The sequence below is a fragment of the Nicotiana tomentosiformis genome, chromosome 4 (assembly GCF_000390325.3).
Source record: "Nicotiana tomentosiformis chromosome 4, ASM39032v3, whole genome shotgun sequence".
Lineage (NCBI taxonomy): Eukaryota > Viridiplantae > Streptophyta > Magnoliopsida > Solanales > Solanaceae > Nicotiana > Nicotiana tomentosiformis.
The window spans coordinates 130,579,497-130,597,755 of record NC_090815.1 but is presented as its reverse complement, the minus strand read 5'-3'; the positions used below and the strand labels follow the sequence as shown (position 1 = coordinate 130,597,755).

The 18,259-nt window shown below is 37.0% G+C and overlaps 1 protein-coding gene across 15 annotated transcripts; it reads left to right on the top strand.

The window, feature by feature from the left end:
- Positions 1-2,858: 2,858 nt before the first annotated feature.
- LOC104108712 (uncharacterized) lies at positions 2,859-13,272 on the top strand. Of its 15 annotated transcripts, XM_070200251.1 has the most exons (18): positions 2,859-3,007; positions 3,113-3,218; positions 3,871-3,958; positions 5,423-5,522; positions 5,617-5,690; positions 5,777-5,848; positions 5,926-6,003; positions 6,826-6,950; positions 8,029-8,101; positions 8,413-8,474; positions 8,566-8,964; positions 9,109-9,208; positions 10,090-10,341; positions 10,902-10,959; positions 11,211-11,321; positions 12,000-12,097; positions 12,195-12,263; positions 13,011-13,272. In XM_070200251.1, exons 2-13 carry the CDS (start codon positions 3,139-3,141, stop codon positions 10,288-10,290), a joined length of 1,452 nt encoding a protein of 483 aa, XP_070056352.1. In that variant the 5' UTR covers positions 2,859-3,007; positions 3,113-3,138; the 3' UTR covers positions 10,291-10,341; positions 10,902-10,959; positions 11,211-11,321; positions 12,000-12,097; positions 12,195-12,263; positions 13,011-13,272. The 15 variants fall into 15 exon arrangements, with proteins under 15 accessions (XP_070056352.1, XP_033515192.2, XP_033515191.2 ...); XM_033659301.2 differs by lacking the exon at positions 12,000-12,097; XM_033659300.2 differs by lacking the exon at positions 12,000-12,097 and having other exon boundaries at positions 11,140-11,321.
- The last annotated feature ends 4,987 nt before the right edge of the window (positions 13,273-18,259 follow it).

Below are 18,259 nucleotides of genomic sequence, written 5' to 3'. Positions count from 1 at the left end.
TGACTCAATCTCGTGCGGAGCTAAGTCATTTCCCTTGACCGTCATTGTATAGGTGGTGATGTGCTCCTGAGGATCCTAAGTCCCATCATATTTTGTCATGTCTGGCATCTTGAATCGCTTCGGGATCAACTCCAGTGTTGCACTTGGTTTGAATGACAACTGAGTGTATTTCTTTGAATCTGGTCCTTTTAATACTAGCAATGCACCGGGATTTGGTCCATCCGGGCATTTATTTCCCTCATAAACCACATGAATTTGATTTTAAAGGGATCATTCTCATTGTTGTTACCGGATCCGCTATCGTTCACCCGGCCCTGTCAAAGCTGACCTCGCCTCTCGGGGTGTTGTTATCAACCCTCTCTATTGTTTGGTTTGCGGGATCACCGAGAGGAACTAGGCCTCGTCTATTCGCATTATTGGAAGCACCCGACAATGCCTGCCTCAACTCCGTCATGACCTGATCCTGTCGCGAGAGATGACCCATAATAGCTTTTTGTTGCTCGCTCAGGATTCTTACTGCTTCCGCGACATGCTCGTCTTCAGCATCATCGGGAGTCGCCTCTCGAACATGTCGTGGATACTGCCCGCCATGGACTGGCGTGGCCTCGTCTCCCTCGTTGCGGGTATCACCGATCAAGTCTACGTATTGAGGTTGATTTCCTTGGGCCTCCACGTTGTGTGCGATGTTGATATCGTTATCTGCCATTTTTTATGATTTTTTGATAGGAAACAAAGAATCAACGAGGTTAGTAATATATGCAAGGATCAACTCTATTACGCAACTGTCTAAGCCCCACAGTGGGCGCCAAACTATTTACCCCCAAAATGGTACAATTAAATTTATACGTGGTTTATAGACAAGCGAATCGATTTGATCCCAAAATAATAAATGAATCAAATAGAAATACAAGACTTAACGTTGAAATCGAGATAAGACAGTGAACAACCTGATTCCGGGAGCGTAGTTTCCGAAGGCAGTAATATCAATATTAATAAGCAAGGAATGAAATATTATTGAGCTTTTGAACAATATATAACATAAGTTTATCAGAAAATTCGTGTCCCTCTAATGGCTGTTGAACTCGCTATTTATAGTTGCACCTAGGAACAAGGTCATTGAAGAATGTGTGACGGCAGACTATGAATGCCAGATTCTGTATAACGGACTACGTATTTAATATTGCAGAATATTCTCAATTGGATGCTACCGGGTGGTAGGTATTTATTTGCCTTTATGAGTAACATTCCCTCCGGGGACAACCGAGATTGCTACCCTCGGATTTGATTTCTACTTGCCTCGCTCTTCATTTGTCTCCGGCTCCATGTGTCGCTCTATTATGCGAGCATTTAATATGAACATATTTTACCCTATACAAGTCCATAATATTTGACTTTTTTCATATATCAAGAAAGAATTAACTTTTTTTCTTTCAAAGTTGTCTTTGGAGTAAAGAACCTAGGAGTATTTGTTGTATTTCGAATGAACAAATTAAGGTTAATATGGTCAATTTCATTGTTAATTAATGCTAAAAGGTGGAGTCCTTAATATGTGTAGAAGCAACCAAAAAAATCAATTAAAGTGGACCGAAAGGGAGTAATTGTTTTGATGGGTTGCTCTAGTGGTGAGCACTCTCCACTTCTAACCAAGAGGTTGTGAGTTCGAGTCACCCCAAGAGCAAGGTTGGGAGTTCTTGGAGGGAGGGAGCCGAGTTTCTATCGGAAACAGCCTTTCTATCCATGATAGAGGTAAGGTCTGCGTACACACTACCCTCCCCGGACCTCACTAATGGGATTAAACTGGATTGTTGTTGTAATTCTAAAAACTACATCTATAAATGAGTATCCACATTTTGAATAATTTTTCTTCTGGTGGTATCTTCTCTTTTCTTTTCAGTAACAATAACAAATTATCTCCAATATGTTAGCAAGTTTCTTTGGAGATAATTATATTTCGTAGAAATCATCATACTAATTGTAGGACCACTCTGCATTAGACTTCGAAAGGTTCCTATTCATTAGCACCACGAATGATAACATCACTGTGAAAATATAATGTGACACAACCCGAATGATTACGTTTGAAACCTCCTAAATATTTATTAGACTAAGAGTAAAGGTGAAAAATTATTTTTATTTGGATTTTTAAATTTGAAAAGTATTTAAATTAATTATTTTTAGTAACCATGGAACTGAAAAGGACCGGAGGAAGTACATTCCCTGCGTTTCAAATTAGATGAAGTATTCTTCTTTTTAGTTTGTTCCAAAATAAATGACGACAATAACAATTCAGTATAATCTCACTAGTGGGGTCTAAGGAGGGTAGTGTGTACGCAGACATTACCGGTCTAAGGAGGGTAGTGTGTATGCAGACATTACCCCTACCCTGAAGTAGAGGGGCTGTTTCCGATAGACCCCCGTCTCCCTCCCTCCAAGAGCTCCCCACCTTGCTCTTGGAATTGGAGGGTGCTTACCACTAGAGCAACTCACTCTTGCCTGATGAAAACACCTCCAAAATAAACGATACACTTCTAAATTTGGAAATAATTTAAATTTAGACTCTTCATTTTATTTATTTTACCTTTAACGAGAAGCTTTTATAACCACACAAATGTCATGGTCCCACAAAACTTTTATTCCTAAGTTTTTAAGACCACAAGTTTTAAAATTTTCTTCTTTTTTTTTTCTTAAATTTCGAGTCGAGACAAACTATCTCATCTAAATTGAAACGGTGGGAGTATTAATTATGCCAAAACTTACTGCCAGGTGAACCAAATCCTAATGACGTCGTAAAATTTAATTAGTGAAATGAATGAGTTTTACAACAAAAACGCTTGGTCAATTTATTTCATACTTGTACTCAAAGTTATTACCAGGTCACTAAGATTTAATTTTAAAATTAAAAACCTTAGCTGATCAGAGCTCCGGCGACAAAGACTTATTAGAGACCCCAAAATTATCTATTTGTACCCCTTAAATTAAGCTCCTGTTCTTATCCAATTCACAATTGGTTCGTTCTCTGTTTGACACAATATAAAATTGTAATTGATATTGAAACTTACGTATCAATTGTTTGAATTTTGGTAGTTACTGGTTTTCTGGAAATTGTGTGTAGATAAACTAGGGTTGAAAACAGTGAAGATGACGAGAAAAACGAGTTGCTGTGGTATTTGTGAGAATTCAAATCTTCCTTCCATTTGTCCTCTTTGCGTCAATTACAGGTAATTCAAATATTTAACTACAGTAGAAAAACATCCAAAAATTGAAGTTCCTAGTATTATTTTACAATCTGCTATTTTGTTATTCATAACTTATTCAGGTGAGGCTGTGGATGAAATTTTATGTACAATGCAATTGATGTGGATGAATATCTGAATTTGGACAGGGGCAGACCTACTTAACAATCAGTTGCTTCATCCTAAGCCATTGTTTGAGGCCTTTTGTGTGTGTGTGTGTGTGTGTGTGTGTGTGTGTGTGCATATATGAGTATATGTATGTGTGTGTTTAAATCCATTAGGAATTGGTATAAAAGAATCAAATTCACTGCTTTCGAGCCCTCCACATCTTGAATCCGCAATTCACATTAAAGACCCTTTCCAAAGGTTGAGTACCTTGGCTCGGGTAGGTGGTGCTGGGTTCCGTGTCCTTGGCAGGCTCGACCATCGGAGATCCGTTCATTACGAACGTTTTTTCTCGATGTGGACCAAGCTCCGACTTCCTTTTTAGCTTTGGCTCGGAAGAGGTCGGTCCTTGATTTTAAAGTTACCTTTGGCAATTGGATACTAATACAAAAGCAATAGGAAGTGGGTGGGTGGGGTTATGGGGGGTGGGTTGTAGAGGATTCTGATTCTAGTGATGATGTGTTTTTGGCAGATTGAATGAGTACAGCACTGTGTTAAAATCACTGAAGGGCAGGAGGGATGCGCTCTATGGGCGATTAAGTGAAGTACTCTTGGCTAAGGTTTTCCTACTCCCTGATGAAGTTCTCTCTTGTTATGGTTTCAATTTGGACTTTGACACGTCACTTATGCTTTTGTTACCTTGTTCAAGAAGTTGCCTTCCCTTTTGATCTAATGCAGGTTTAAGTTTGTTCATTTGAAATTCTCTGTGAATCAGGTTATCCATACCACAAGCGATAATCTAATCATACTGTTTATTACATCAAGGAGAACAGCATGGTAGTTGAAAAATTCATACATATGATTAACTTAGGATGGTTAAAATGGAGGAATGTTATGGGAGTTCTATAAAATAGGAAGTCACGGAACAAAATCAAAGACAAGTTCTGTAGAACAGTTGTAAGATTGTTAATTTATGTGGGAGTGAATGTGGGGCGTGTAAGGCTCAACATATCCACAAGTTGAATGTTGTATAGATGCAAATGTTAAGATGTAAATGCGGTCATACAAGATTGGATAAGATGAGATATGGTCATATCCAATAGAAAGTAAATGGGATAAGATTGCTTGAGATAGTTTAATCATGCCTATGTAGACACCTATATGTGCCATCTTATAGTGCAAGAGTATGATGATTGAAGTTGAAAAGAAGAGGACGAGATATATATAATTACAAAATCACATAGAGGGAAGATGTCTCAAAAGACCTATAATCTCTTATAATGTCTTGGAATCCATGGTCTGGAGGGCTTTTGAGCAAATTAGAGACTCGACATTCATGTAGGTCTAGGGACGATGAAAAGATCATATGAACGATGTGAATCTGTTGGGTTTAAGGAACTGTTATTGTTACACACATTAGGCCCCAACTTTGAAATGAAGGTATAAGGAAGATTAAAAGAGAGTGTGTTAGTCAAATAGAAGGCTCTAACAGGGTTCATAGTTGATAGTTCCATACCATCCAGTGTTCTTAAAGTCTTTTTTTCCTAGTTTTGGACTTGTACATCCATGTAAATGTAAATGTGAAGTTTAAAAAGCGTAGTTTTAGAGGACTCATATTTTTCTTTAAAATAAAACTTATTTAGTGTTGGAATGGAATAGACATTTATAGAAAAATTAATTAGAGTTGGGCGTTTAATTTGCACAAAAGAATATAGTAAGCAAAGTGAGAGTAGTATGATGCATGTCAGTGCTGCTATAATATTCTAGCAAAAATGCGAACAAAGTCTTGTTAACCAACTGAAAGCTAGACGGGATGATTGTACTTTGACTTGCTGCCTATAGGCCATTTCCAGATTACTTTAGGGGTTATGAGCTACCATTATGTTTGCCTTCTAGTTGATGCTACCTATCTTAGATATTCAGTATCCCAAACTGATATAAGTTCCCTTATATTCTGTAATGAGGTATATTCTTACCATTACTTATAAAAAAAATCGGTTACAAGGTATACCTGTAGCTGAAAAAGAGACATCTGTTCATTATTTATCTCATGATTTTGATTTGGAACTTTCGGTCATCTTCAGGGTAAGGCCGATGATCAACTTAGTTGGAGGGTGCTTCAGAATGAAAAATTGGCAAGATTAAAGGAAAAGCTTCGACAACAGAAAGAGCAAGTTTCACAAGGTGTTTGGTCCTGTATTACTAGTGGCAGCTGTTCAATTTTAATTGTATGCAGATCTTAACCTATTGGCGAGCAGACTAATACATGTATTTACAGGGAAGGCGAAAATCGAGAAGATGTCTCATGATCTGAAAGTTCAGTATGAGTTGCTAGGATCAGCGACGAGCATGGTATAATGGAGTCTTTCTTTTATATTTCACATTTTGGTATGAATAGTTTGATGTACCCGCCCACTGATGACTGAATCAAATTGCAGTTGGAAAAAAATCGTGCGGAACAACTTGAGAAGTTTTATCCTAATCTCATCTGCACTCAAAATCTTGGGCATGTGAGGAATTATTCTTCTGTCTAACTCACCTATTACAAAATTTTCATGTTACTAATGCTCTTTTATCGAAACCACAGATGGCAATTACCTCTGAGCTTCTTCATAAACAATCTGTGGTTGTAAAGCAGATATGCAAGTTATTCCCTCAACGTCGTGTAAGTCTTGAGAAATTATATATGCTTATAATTGTGGCACACACTACTCAATCCAAACTACAAGAGAATGGAATGAATTACATTATCTTGTACCTGAAAAAGACTATGAAAAATGGATATTGATATGGTAGTCATTTCGAGAGGTTTTTCTTATTATATATGTGTATTACTACCTTTGAATTGGTGAGGCTCTTCATCTTCTTTTTCTTAAATTAGCAAACTCTTAATATTCTTGAACTTGAAGTGAAATTTTGGGAAGAAAACTGCAATTGGCTTCAATGAGGATTGCACCTCACAAACCCCGTGCTTCCCTGGTGATTATGTAAAAATAATGATTATTTCACCAATTCAACTTCATAGTTATATGTTTGATCATGTGAGCTATCGTGGATTGGATCCATGGTTCTTCATTTTCTTGAAACATAGTATCTAATGCGGACTATTGTTGAGATTATGAATCTTAGCCTGTTCGTGTTCCATAAGTGCTTTACAGTCTGTTTCATTTTTGGCCCTTGTAAATTCTCCCCTTTTTTAAAAAAAAAAAATTAAAATTAAAATGTCCGTCATATAGAAGTTATGATTGTTTTAGGAAAAATGGAAATTGGAGTTGGCAGTTCTTGATCTACTATAGGGTCATCGTTGTTAGAATATGGGAGGAACTGTGGAGTCATTCATGAAGAAAACCTGAACTGTGTATGCTTAGTAATATTTCTGTTAGGTATTTACGATGGCCAAGAAAAGAGGACGTTGGACTTTGAACTTTCTCTTTCTATGTTGACTATCTACTTGGAGCACATTTGTGTTTCAAATCTTGCGTTGCAGGTAATAGTTGATGGAGAAAAAAAAGACACATCTAGTGGCCAATATGATAGCATCTGTAATGCAAGGTTGCCAAGAGGACTTGATCCTCATTCAGTTCCATCTAATGAGCTGGGTGCTTCTTTAGGGTAATTTCTTTTGCTTGCTCATCACATAAGTCACTTTTCCAGCTGTGTAGTCATTAAGTTTCTGAACATAGAGTGTGGCGTTCAAGAGTAGATATCTGCGGAGCCATTATTCAAGTGACAATATGAGTTTGCTCTGTTATTCTTATAGTCTCATCTGGATGTTTCCCTTTCTTTTTGCTCAATTATTATCTTGCGCAGTTTTCTTTGAACAATGTTTACATTAGTGCCCAGTAATTCTGGCCTCTATGAGTTGGAGTGCCATGGCTTTTCTACCAAAGTGGATTATTGGCCACCTATGCTTTTTTGCATTCAAGTAGGAAGGAATTTTGAACAATTATGCTTTAGATGCTACAGTCAGGCTCCTATATATTTGTTTTTTCAAACTCTCAGGTTTTGGTATTCTTCTGAATATGCTGTGATATTTTCAAATTTTCTTTGTATACTTGGGCTTTTTTTGGGTTGGAGGTGAGGGTTGTTTATCTGGGCCACGCAATTAAAATTATAGGAAGGGTTTATCAAAGCATTGGAGTATCGTTGATAGGTCTTTTGGCTGGATTTGAGGATCTTTTGGTAAAGGTTCAAGTTGCTTTGTGCTATACAGGAAGTGAAGACGGCTTTCCCACGTACTCAAAAAATTAACTAGAAATTGCAAAACCCATGATATCCTTTTATGGAGAGGATTACTGGAAGATGAAATGCTGACTGTATCCCCTTATGGTCCAAGGGCTTGTTACTATGTGGTCTGCAAGTAAATGAACAGTTAGCTAAAGATATGCCAAGAGTGCTACTTGCTGGTTTAAGAGTACAGAAAGTCATTTCAAAAGCCAGATGGAAAATGCATGTGCATTAGATTTTTCTAGCGATATGGTTTATCTGGTGTATTTTAGAATATTCTAGTATTTACTGGAGCAAATTGAGTTATGTAGTATGCCATTGAAATGAAACATGCGTATACAGATCCATATGCTGAGTAGATTGAGATAATTATCCAACGATTTTTACGTGTCTATTTGTAGAATAGCCATTTTGGCCAGTAATAATATATTCTAATGATTTTATTTTCGATGGTTGAAAGCAGATATATGGTACAACTTTTGAACCTTGTTGTGCGTTGCGTATGTGGTCCTGCACTTCATAATTCAGGATTTGCGGTATGCTCAAACAACCTTCTATCGTTGTTTTGATAGTTTAGCCTCAAATGCTTGAGAGTACATTAATGGAACTGGTCAGAGCTGTCTTAGTACAAAAAACTTTAATTAGAGAAATGTTGCGATTTATTTTATGCCAGAGCCAGAGGAATAGCAAAAAATAATTTCCTGGTGCCTTTCAGACCTTAGTGAATGAGGTCGCCTTTTTTGCCAGAATCACTGTACATAGATGGGCAAAAGATAACATATTTGTTTTATCTTGAACCCACAACAATCTTTTTTAGTTTCTCATGTGTCTTTGTTCATTACATTAGGGTTCATGTTCTCGAATATGGCAACGAGATTCTTACTGGGATGCCCGGCCGTCGTCTAGAAGGTATTCTTTTACTATAATGTAGAAATTTATTGTTCCTTTTCCGCCATAAAGAGATGAAAACTTTCCTACTGATGTTAGTCATGCATTGCAGTGGCGAGTACCCACTTTTTATTCCACGCCAAAACTTTTGCTCGTCAGGTGGGGAAGCTTCATGGTATGACAGAAGTTGCAGTAATTCTGGAAGTTCAAGTGACTTTGGAGTTACCTCAATGGAATCTGATAGAAAACCTCGGTTGGATTCTTCTAGTAGTAGTAGTTTCAACTATGCTTCTGCTTCCCTGCACTCAATAGAATCACACAAGGATCTGCAGAAAGGCATAGCACTTCTCAAGAAAAGTATTGCCTGCATTACTGCATACTGTTACAACACATTATGTTTAGAAGTTCCTGCCGAAGCCTCTACTTTCGAAACATTTGCAAGATTGTTGGCTACACTTTCTTCTTCAAAGGAAGTTCGATCTGTGTTTTCTTTGAAAATGTCTGGTTCAAGGTGCGTATTTCCTTTATTTATGTATCATAATTATAGATCTGTGCTCAATACTATATAATGAAAGAAATTTATTTATCATGGCATTGAAGCCTCTGATTATCCAGCAGTGGCCCGTATTCAGTGATTCGGTTTTATAATTTGTAGGGCATCCACGCAAGTCCAACAACTGAACAAATCTGTTTGGAATGTAGATTCAGCCGGGTCATCTAGCACTTTGATGGAGAGTGGACATGTGCCAGTATTGGTATAGTTTCTTTCTTTGGATTCAGTTCAGCATAACATATGTTGGCATTAAAAATATTTGTATGAATATATATAGAGTGAACATGCGCCAGTATTGGTATAGAGGCATAGTTTTTAGTATTGGTTTCATGTCTGCAGAAGACTTGAGCTTTTCTGTATTTAATATTTGTTTGTGTTGAGCATTATGCCATTGCCTAATTTTTGTGAGGGCTAAAATGCATCATTATCCACTCTTGCTGACCACATCTCCTTTTCTATTGACGTCTACATTTTTTTTGGCTTTCTCACATGTATGCAGTAGTTTGTTGAAAGAAATTGAAGGACCTTATGTTAGGGAACAACGAACTCAGTAATGCGGCAATGAAGAGATATCTATGATAAGCAGGATCTGGCATAACTCAAATATGCCTAGGCGATTCTTATAAATCTTTATGGAGTTTTCTTGCTTACGTATACAAATTGAGTTAGCTGAAGAAGTGTTTTATGTACGGTAGATAATTCTCTCTTGGATTTCAACTGAGAGGCCTTGGTTTTATTAAGCTTTCTTATAATTTTTCAGAACCTGATGAGAAAAATTTATTATGGGACATAATTTAGTAAGAACTGCAAAGAATAGAGAGTCCAGAAACCTTGTAGCTACAATCTCTTTAAAATCTTTTGGAATTGCTTTTTCAGAGGATGTGTCAGCTTTGTTTACTAGTGGATGGTTTATGTTTTGGTGACTATTATAACTGAGCATTATTATATGGAACTCTTTGCTACTGGGCCTAATAATGTGTTGCAACTATGCTATTTTAGTTTTTCTCTCGTAAATAAATTTTGAAAGTAATTAGTTACAATGAAGCTGTTGCATTTGATTTCTCTTCTTTCTTAACTTTGCAGAGAAATACATTTGACAATGCTCTTCCAAGTTCTACTGCTAGTTTGATTTATGCCACTGAAGTATCTGATGTAGGAAGGAATGAAAATTTAATTGAAGGTTGGGATCTTATTGAGCACCCTCCTTTTCCTCCTCCTCCGTCACAAACTGAAGACGTTGAACATTGGACACGGGCCATGTTTATTGATGCAACAAAGAAATGAGCCACTTCTTGGATGGCTACGTCATTGTAATTATAGCCATTGCTCATGAAGGTAAACTGAGCTACTTTGCCACATTCACATAATGTGCAAGTTAAAACCCTGATAGAGTTTCTTTCATTTTTCTCAAATTTAGGGGTAAATATATTCTATTTCAGTGATTGATTCTGACTACAAATTTGTGAATTGTCTTCTTTCTTGTGTGATTTGCTAATACATATATACCAAACTAGCAAAACCTACTCCAGGCTTCATTTCTGAGTTTACAATCTTGCAACTCAATTTTCTGGTCCTTCATATTGGCTTGGTGCTTTGTTCACGTTTAGCTGCAAAAAATGTCTTGATGTGGCAATATATGTGTATGTGATGTAAAACTGTTCCATACAAGACATCTTAGTGATGACCTTTTTGTTTGGCACCGTAGGAAGTTTGGAACTGATCACGGGTATCAAGTAAATAAGAACTGCTGGACTCATGAGTCATCGTCATAGTTATGCATGTCTAAAGCATTTAGATACCTGTTGTTTTACACTGAAAATTTTCTTCTTTGCCTCTTCAGATGTAATAATAAAATAACTTTACTTCCTTTTTTTTCCTTTTCTGGTGTTGCATAGACATCCAAGGATGGAGGGATGCTTCTGAGCTACATCAATCTCCTGGATGAAAAAGCTTGTAAAGTTGTCAAACTAAGTTTAACATTCACAAATTGTAAATAGTGTCAACGTGGTTTTAGCTTTATTTATGGAAACCACAGTATCTTTATTTTACTCTTACCATATTCTCATACAGCTTTAGAAAGAGTGACGGTTTTGTATCCAAGCAAACACCCATGATTAGAAGATGAATATGCAGGTGATATCCTTTTCTATTTAGCTCTCACCAACCTTCCCCGCCTGGGGGGCGCAAAATCTGTTTGTCATCAGGTATTAAAAACCTGATTCTCTAAGGAGCTCTTCTATGGCTGGTAGCTGGAGATTTCCGAGACAAGCTAAAACCTCACAACTGAACTGCTATTCCCGCAGCAAGTTTTATAGGTAACCGCTCTGCACTTTCTAAGGCATTGTTGGTAGCAAAAGTAAAGGCCCATGATATAGTCATGGGGGGCGTGGGTGGGAGGGGAAGACGAATTTAATTACTAGTCTTAACCATGTTAAATCAAATAAGACAGTACCTAAAGCAGGGGTAAAAAATGTAGCTTTCTTATCCAAGATGTTTGTGATATACTTGAACATTTTTAATGTTACCATTTAGTTGGAAAATATATATGGAAGGATTTCGTCAATGTATTTTTTCCATCATCGTTTCAGTTATTATTAGTGGGGAACTTGTTGAGTTGTCTAAAAGTGACTTTAAATCTCATATGCCAGCTGGTTAACTACTGTATACAAAATCTAAAAATTGATCAAGAATCACAATGATTCTCAATGAAAATGGTGTAGGTGAATTTTTGTGAAAAAGGGAAAGGATTTAATAGTATCATTGTAGGTGGAAGAAGGCTGCCCACCAAGTGAATGATAAATTTTGAATGAGAATGTGGGCGTTGAAGAATTTCAGCAACATACGAATTTTCTGAACTGTTCATTCTTGACTTAAAAATTACAAGGATGCTAAAGAAAATAGTAGTAATATTAACAGCTAACGGCAATTTACCCTTAAAATGGGTTTGAGACATTTTACACACAAGGAGTCATTGCAAGTTTGCAACAATGCAGCCCACATACAAGTCGATTGGGAATGCAGGCGGAAAATTACTTCGTTAGACTTGCAGATTACCAAAGACCGAAGTGATAATTGGGTTCTTAGTTCAAAAGTAAAGAAAAAGATTAAGTTCTTGTTGAAGTTATGATTTCATTATTTAGATTGGTTTCTTATAGTGATATTTATAGTATGTAATTGTTTTTGGCTAGATTTGGGCCGTTCGGAGTCGGAAAGTCGAGGGAAAGGCGTTCTTATTGATTGATTGAGCGAGATTTGAGGTAAGTGATTTGTCTAACCTTGTGTGGGGGAAATTCCCCTCAGGTTTTGGTACTGTTATGGTATTTGAAATACGTGGAGGCCGTGTACGCGAGGTGACGAGTGCGTACTCGGGTTATATGTTAAAAAATCCGATTCTTGCGGAGTAGTCTGTGTAGTTGCCTTAGCATGTGTAGTTATCATGTTTAGCATAATATCACATGTCAATGTGTCTTAATTCTTACTTGAAATCTGTGCAACATGCTTAGTTGAATTCCCGCTTCCTTGATTTTGTATTCGGTCTTGAACTGTAGGATTCCTTGCTGTAAATTCATTGTTCCACCAGTTACGAGTTGTGTATTTACTTTTGGGACTACGAGGCGGTACCTCGAGAGCTCCCCTGTTGTATATTTATTTTTAGGACTACGAGGCGGTACCTCGGGAGCTCCCCTGTACATATTTACTTTTGGGACTACGAGGCGGTACCCCAGGAGCTCCCCTGTTGTGTATTTACTTTTGGGACTACGAGGCGGTACCTCGGGAGCGCCCTTGTTGTTTACTCCTATTTGTTGTGTTGTTACCTTTATGAAATTTCTCATTGTTAAATTCTCAGTCTTTTTATTATATTATTATATCTTCTGCCTTGTTTTCTTTTATTCCAGTAAGGCCCTGACCTGACCTCGTCACTATTCTACCGAGGTTAGACTTGACACTTATTGGGTACCGTTGTGGTGTACTCACACTACTCTTCTGCACATCTTTTTGTGCAGACCAAAGTACCTCATACCAGCCCCGATATCAGTGAGCAGTGAGTACGTGGAGACTTCAAGGTATATCTGCCAGCGTCCGCAGACCTCAGAGTCCCCCTCTACCTTTAGGATGTTGTTTTTCATTATCTTCATTAGACTCTGATGTATAAAGACATTTAGCATTTATCTTAGAGCTTGTGATTTATTTTTACCGGATTTTGGGAGTTGTAATCATTTTAAATTGCAGTTTTATTTATTTCAGATTTGGAGATTTGAGTTTCAACCTAGTATTCAGTTATTATGTATATTTGTTAGGCTTACCTAGTCTTAGAGACTAGGTGCCGTCACGACATCCTACGGAGGGGAAAAATGGGTCGTGACAATCCTCCAACTCCAAATATCCATTTTGGGACAAATTATATACTCTTTCCGTTTTAATTTATGTGAACTTATTTCCTTTTTAGTCCGTGCAAAAAAGAATGACCCCTTTCCATATTTGAAAACAATTTACCTCTATGCAATGATTTATAGCCATACAAAATATATATACATCATTTTACATCATAAGTTCAAAAGTCTTCTCTTATTTCTTAAACTCTGTGCTCAGTCAAATAGGTTCACATAAATTGAAACGGAGGGAGCATGTAAATTCACGGTTTTCACAAACCAAAGAAGAATTCTTAGCAAAATTACTCTTGTCAGTTAGTAAATCCAAAGAGTTTCCGGAGGAGATACTCAATTTACCCAAAAATTAAGTTCTTTTTCTTTCTTTCTTTTGTGTTACCTTCAGTCTGTAGGTTTAAAGTTAAACAGTGATTCTTCCTCTTCTTAAAAAAAGTTAGTTTGATAAACACTCCGGTATGATGACGTAATATTTCTGGCCTGTTATAAAAGCCGTCGTCTCACTCTTGAAGGATATATAGCTTGTTATAATCAATTAGTAGGACTAGAGTTTTCAGTAAAATATCCATAAGAGTTGAACGATTTATTTTCAATTATATAAATAATTAATGATATTATGAATTAAGTAACAAGAGAGGGTTGCTCAACATAAGTATTCTCCGCCTCTAATCTTGAGGTTGTGAGTTTGAGTAAACACGAGAATAAAGTTGGAGAGGTTTGTGGAGTGATATAAAAAATTATGAATTAAGTCTGTCGGTTCGAGATACTTCTCAAAGCTTGCCTTATATACTTTCACGTCTCTTTTATTCAAAAAATTAAATCATGCAAGCTTAACTATTTTTAATCTAAAAATTGTTACTGAGATTGGGTGCTCAATTGAATATCTGTATGAATTACTAGTTTTTCTTAATAATATTTGGTTCCAAAAATAATGAAGATCCATAACCCATGACATGGGACTGCCATTGTCAGGACCATTAGAAATTTGAGATTTCTCAAATCTCAACAAATTCATGTGCCTATAGTACGACGTATTAGTGTCACGCCCTAAAATCACACCTTAAGGATTGTGATGGTACATAATCTCTAAAACTAGGTAAGCCTACCACACAACAATACCAAACAGAATATAATAACTTAATCTTTAAATAGAACTGAGAAAATGGCCCAAGATATAGCCAATATGATAATACAACGATCACAATCCCAAAACTCGGTAATACTGAGTCATAAACTCTACAAGAGGTATACAGTGAATCTCAAAATACAGAAATGTTTGAAATACAATAAATAGTAGAAAGGGAACAATAGAAGGTGACTCTGAGGCCTGTAAGCAGAACAACAGGTATACCTTGAAGTCTCCACAGCAACTCATAATCAACTCACTAAAGATCGACACGCTCTGAGGTATCTGGATCTGTACAAAAATGTGCAGAAGCGTAGTATGAGTATACCACAGTCGGTACCCAGTAAGTATCAAGACTAACCTCGGTGGGGTACTGACGAGGTTCAAGTCAAGACACCCACTAGTTAAATAACTTGTACAATGTATCAAGACCGGCAACAGCAAGAATAATAGGAGGCAATAACTGTAACCTCATCAGAACAAGTGATAATAACTTAATACAAGTAAGTACTCAGTTTCAACAACGAGTCATCAAATAGAATCGCTAACATATGACACTTCGTGCCCACATTACCAATCACCCTCGCACGACAAAGACCTCGTGCCAAAACATACGTCACACCCTACACGGCAAAGTCCCCGCGTCACAATATAAGTCACATTTGCACGGCAAAGACTTCGTGGCACAATATAAGTTACACTTGCATGACAAAGACCTCGTACCACGGAGTAATCCGATTTCATATCAATTTCTAAGTAACACGTTCAACTTGAGTAAGGAGTAGACCTTTCTATTTTGGGATGTGCACGGAAAAGACCTCGTGGCACAATATAAGCTACACTTGCATGACAAAGACCTCGTACCACATAGTAATCCGATTCCATATCAATTTCTAAGTAACACGTTCAAGAGATCTTTTCAAGAATCAAATAAAGTAAAGACAACTCCATGTAGGTGAATCCATCTTGACAACTGGAACATCAAGTAATAACAGAGGCATAGATTGGCATGTAATAAATCACACAACAAATCATGTATAAATGCATGACACACACAAAGGAGTCATAAGCACAAACAAGAATACCCCATTTCCACCACCACACAAACACTATTAATAAACTCTCCCAGGCCATCAATAATCATCCCACCTTGTCTCGCCACATGCGCAAAACAGATATAACCCGCCTTGTCTCGCCGCATGTGCAATATCAACAATAACAATAGCACGACAGAAACCTCGCACAAATACCCAAATAATCCACCCAACAAGTCTACATGTGCCATAATCATAACAACACAACATGCCAACAATTGTCATCAAGATATAAACTCACAATTTGTCAACGCAGTGCATAAGGACAAAGTAATAAAGGAAATGCAGATGGGTGTTCAACATATGAGCTTGAATTCAACTAACCCACATCAGCAACAATCTCACAAACGTCCAACTTGGCCAGTTAAGGAATTTCAATCCTAAAACATGATATCTAGCATGCAACATAAATTGAAGTAAATACCCAAAGTGAAAACACGTAGTACAGAGATCTCCCAATCAAAATAAAGCAATAAGAGCAACCTCGGGTCAAAACTGGTCATAAGACACACATACGTCCGTGTGCACACTCGTTACCTCATGTACACGTCATTTACACATAATACAAATAAGCAATTAAGCCAAATCCTAAGGGGTAATTTTTTCACACAGAGTTAGGCAAGATACTTATCTCAAATTGCCCAAATCAACACTCAAAAATAGCTTTTCCTTTAAAATTCACCTTTGCTCGGCTCAAATCTAGCAAAAAATGACTTAATAATATCAAACAATGCCAGGGAAACCAATTTCGATTAATAAAGTTAAGATCTTTGCACAATTTTTCATAACCCCACGAGTCCAAATATGGGTTTGGTTTTCAAATCCGAGTCCAAATCGACTCTCCAATCCGAAATTTTTATTTTTCAAAACATAGTAAAAAATTCTCTAAATTTCTCTTCAAATCTCATAGATTAGATGTTAAAATTCACAAATAATCATGTTATAATATCAAAAGTGAGTCAAAATCACTTACCCAATAGTTTTGTATGAAAATCCTCTCCAAAAATTATCTCCCATTGAGTCTAGGGCTCAAAATGTGATAAAATGATACTAAGTCTCGACTTCAATTATATGCCCAGCTGCATAAGTTGCATTTGCGACCTTAAGTTCACAAATGTTACCATTGTCTCACAAAAGCGTACCCTGTCAAGACCCACAGAAGTCGCAAATTCGACAAAAATGCGACAAAAATATCTGCAAATGCAAACCCTGCAGGCATCACAAATGCGAGATGGGTATCGCAAAAGTAGCATGCCTCAACCCAGCTCCTCATTGCATATGCGAGGTTGGCTTCGCATTTGCGAAGCCTGCCAATCCAAGGCCTCTTTTGCAATTGCGATGAATCCCTCGCAAATGCGGTAATCGCAAATGTGAACGGGTGCTCGCATTTGCGAGATCTGCAGCACCAGCCAAGCACCAACAAAATCTGAAACAGTCTGAATCACTTCGAAACGCGTCCGAAATTCACTCGAGCCCCCGGGGCTCTTCACCAAATATCCACACAAGTCTAAAAATATCATTCGAACTCGCTCGCGACCTGAAAACACTATAATAACATCTGGAACCACGATTCAGATACCAAAACATATAGAATTCACAATGAAATTCAAGAACCGTTAAAATCATAACCAAATGTCTGATTCCTATCAAACCAACTCGAAATGACACCATTTGCAACAAGTTCCAAATGGCAAAATGGACCTATTCCAAGTCTTGAAATCAAAATCCGAACCTGATAGCTACAAAGTCAAACCATGGTCAAACTTGAAAATTTTCTAAACCTTCAAATTGCCAACATTCGGCGTAAGGAGCCAATTCAACCTAGGAACCTCTGAATAAAATTCTGAGCATACGCCTAAGTCCAAAATCACCATACGAACCTATTGGAACCATCAAAACCTCGGTCAACATTTCCAACTTAAGCTTCCAAACTAAGAACCAAGCATTCCAAATCAATCTAAAACCTCCCCGGAACCAAATCAACCATCCTTGCAAGTCACATATTCACAAATACAGACACGAGAAGCTTCAAAAGGAGAAACATAGCTCAAATACACGAAATAACCGGTTGGGTCATTACAATTTGTATGCACTCACTCAAATTCAATGTTTTTCACCTTTTGTTACTTTCCGTATTTGCTACTAGTTTCCCCTCTTGTTATATATTGACAGTATAAAAATTAATTATTTATATAATTTAACTTCTTATAGTAGCATTAACAGTCTTATTTTTCCTTCTTTTTTTTAAATTTCACTTATTATGAATATAAGAAAGATTCTGCCAAATTTTCTTCATAAAAATAAGAAAGGTTATTATGTGAATCTCAACCCCTGATAGGTCGTGACAAAATTAGATAGGAAATACTGCTAATTCTCAGAACAAATACATAATTCAGCTGTCGATGAGACCATGGCAAACAGAGAAATTCAACTTAATAAATGAGTGCAGCAATTCAAATCTCATTTAATTTTAAATGCCTCGTGCTTGGCATAGTAGCATATATATGATAATCAGGCATTAATTATTTGCAGTCTGTTGATGTTCTATGTCGACTATTCTTTATTTCCCTTTGTTTTCTACCAAATTTTATCGACTGTCTCTGACTTTCCACCGTAATAATAAGTATGGAATATATCAAGATTCTGGA